General features: G+C 29.3%; 1 protein-coding gene across 1 annotated transcript; it reads right to left on the reverse strand.

Moving 5' to 3' along the window:
• Nucleotides 1–1,679: 1,679 nt before the first annotated feature.
• Nucleotides 1,680–2,084, reverse strand: LOC136081383 (uncharacterized). The gene has a single exon (XM_065798696.1). The coding sequence runs from the start codon at nt 2,082–2,084 to the stop codon at nt 1,680–1,682; it is 405 nt and encodes a 134-aa protein (XP_065654768.1).
• Nucleotides 2,085–2,331: the final 247 nt, after the last annotated feature.

A 2,331-nucleotide genomic window follows, 5' to 3' on the forward strand; every position in this document is an offset into this window, starting at 1 on the left:
CTATTAAAAGTAAAAAACTTCAACACTGTCAGTTTGATTTCATTTTTGGTATACCCTGTCACTCTAAGGCAGTTGAGCGTGCTATCCAAGATATCTCTGCAGCAAGCTCAACCGTTTTTGGGCATGAATCGCGACATGGAATGATTTTACAGTGTATTGCATCAAGAACAGAACTACCTAGTGTTAGCTGTAAATCAGACTTTTTGTAAATTACGTTTGATTATATTGTTTCATTGAACTAATAATATCTAGAACTTCACCATTTAAGTGAATTTTATGTTTCGACGTCGATAACACCCCCTTATCGTTGACAGGGCCGCAATTAAGGGGGTGCATCTTTTTTTTTAACTTTTTTTTATAGTAAGCAAAAAATGCTTATAAAAACCCCAAAAAAATACTTTTTTGCGCTAGCCATGGATATGGCCTCTGTATCATATTAAGTGCTTGATGAATTTCTTATATTTTTAGCTATAAGCCATTAAAGGGTAAATCTTTGCGGTAAAGTTGCAAGTACGAGACACCTGTTGTTTTAAATGTTTTTGGCCTTTTTACAATAAGTAGCTCCTAGAGCAACTTTTTAGACCATAGCCAGGTTAGCAACTCTAAAAAAAAAAAGGATGACTCGCCCTAATATATATATATATATATATATATATATATATATATATATATATATATATATATATATATATATATATATATATATATATACATATATATATATATATATATATATATATATATATATATATATATATAAATATATATATATAAATATATATATATATATATATATATATATATTTATATAGATATTATATATAGTGTATATAAATATACATATATGTATATATATATACACTGCCGCTCACGGAAGTTAGGACAGTGGAGATTTTTTCGAAAAAGCAAATTAATAAATAATTACGTTATAGAATTTTTAATTTATATTAATAAAAATTATATTTTTTATACATTTTCAATATACAATATATTATTAGTCAGTTTTATGTAATAAAAATGTACAAAAACCATTATAATAATTAAATTTTTTTTCGTCAAAAAAACCACCCTTTGATTTAATAACTGTTTAACTATTCTCGGCATTCTTTCAATTAATTTTCTAATTGTTTCTTGTTGAATATTATTCCATTCCTGTTCTATAATGTTCCATAAATGAGATTTTGATGTTGGACATACAGTTCTAATTTTTCTATCCAGTTCATCCCATTGTAACTCAATGGGGTTGAGGTCTGGGCTTTGGGGAGGTCCAGGTCATTATACGTAATACATTTTCAGCTTTTTTTGATCCTAAATAATTTCTACATAATAATGCAGTATGTTTAGGGTCATTTTCATGCATCAGAATAAAATTATCTCCGATTAATCGAATTCCCGAAGGGATTGCGCTTGTTTCCAGGATATCTCTATAATGTTCTGCTCTCATTATACCATCGATTTTATGCAAATATCCCACTCCATCCAGAGAGAAACAACCCCAAACTATCATAGAGCCTTCACCATATTTTACTGTTGGAACCAGACATTGAGTTAGCATTTTTTTCTTCAGCAGATCTTCTAAAGTAAACTCTTCGCTTATTTCCAAAAACTTCAAATTTTGACTCATCGGTCCAGATTACTTGTTTCCATTCATCCACCGTCCAATTTTTGTGGAGCTGTGCCTAACGGAATCTCTTTTGTCGATTAACTTTTCGTAGATATGGTTTTCGGATAGCAACACGACCATGCAAATTAGCTTTTTGCAATCTTCGTTTGATTGTACTGACAGAAACTTTTTTTTCTCGATCACAGTTGAAAATAGCTGTTATTTGTGGAGCAGTTAACATTCGATTATGCTTACTGATAATTTTTATACGTCGGTCATCAGTTTTTGTTGTTATGCGAGAAGGTCCTGGACGATTTCTGTCTTCCAAACTTCCAGATTCTCGATATTGACGAATCGTATAGCTAACTGTTGATTTACTCAGATTTAAATTTTCAGCTATTTTTCTAACTGTATAGCCTTCTTGAAGCAAAGTGAGTATTGCTGTCCTTTTTTCAACACTTATTGGCTTACCTTTAGGCATATTTTTTTCAATATTTTGAATTTACACTAAAAAAATAAATTTTAATTTTACCTTTTAACTTCTGCACTTGAAATTTTTAAAACACTAACACAAAATACACAAAATATCTGCAAAAACACAGTAAACAATAGAAAACTTGTTAAATGGCAAACTTAAAAGATTTGAGTTGATAATGTAAAATATAGGTTCATACGTGACCTTTAATATGTTTCTGCGTAATCTGTTTATTTATTTAAAATGATAGGAC

This window comes from Hydra vulgaris, chromosome 06 (assembly GCF_038396675.1).
Source record: "Hydra vulgaris chromosome 06, alternate assembly HydraT2T_AEP".
In the NCBI taxonomy this organism is placed as follows: Eukaryota; Metazoa; Cnidaria; class Hydrozoa; order Anthoathecata; family Hydridae; genus Hydra; species Hydra vulgaris.

Bases quoted from the DNA above. Each gene is read 5' to 3' on its own strand.
- LOC136081383 (XM_065798696.1), bottom strand. From the start codon at position 2,084: ATGCCTAAAGGTAAGCCAATAAGTGTTGAAAAAAGGACAGCAATACTC.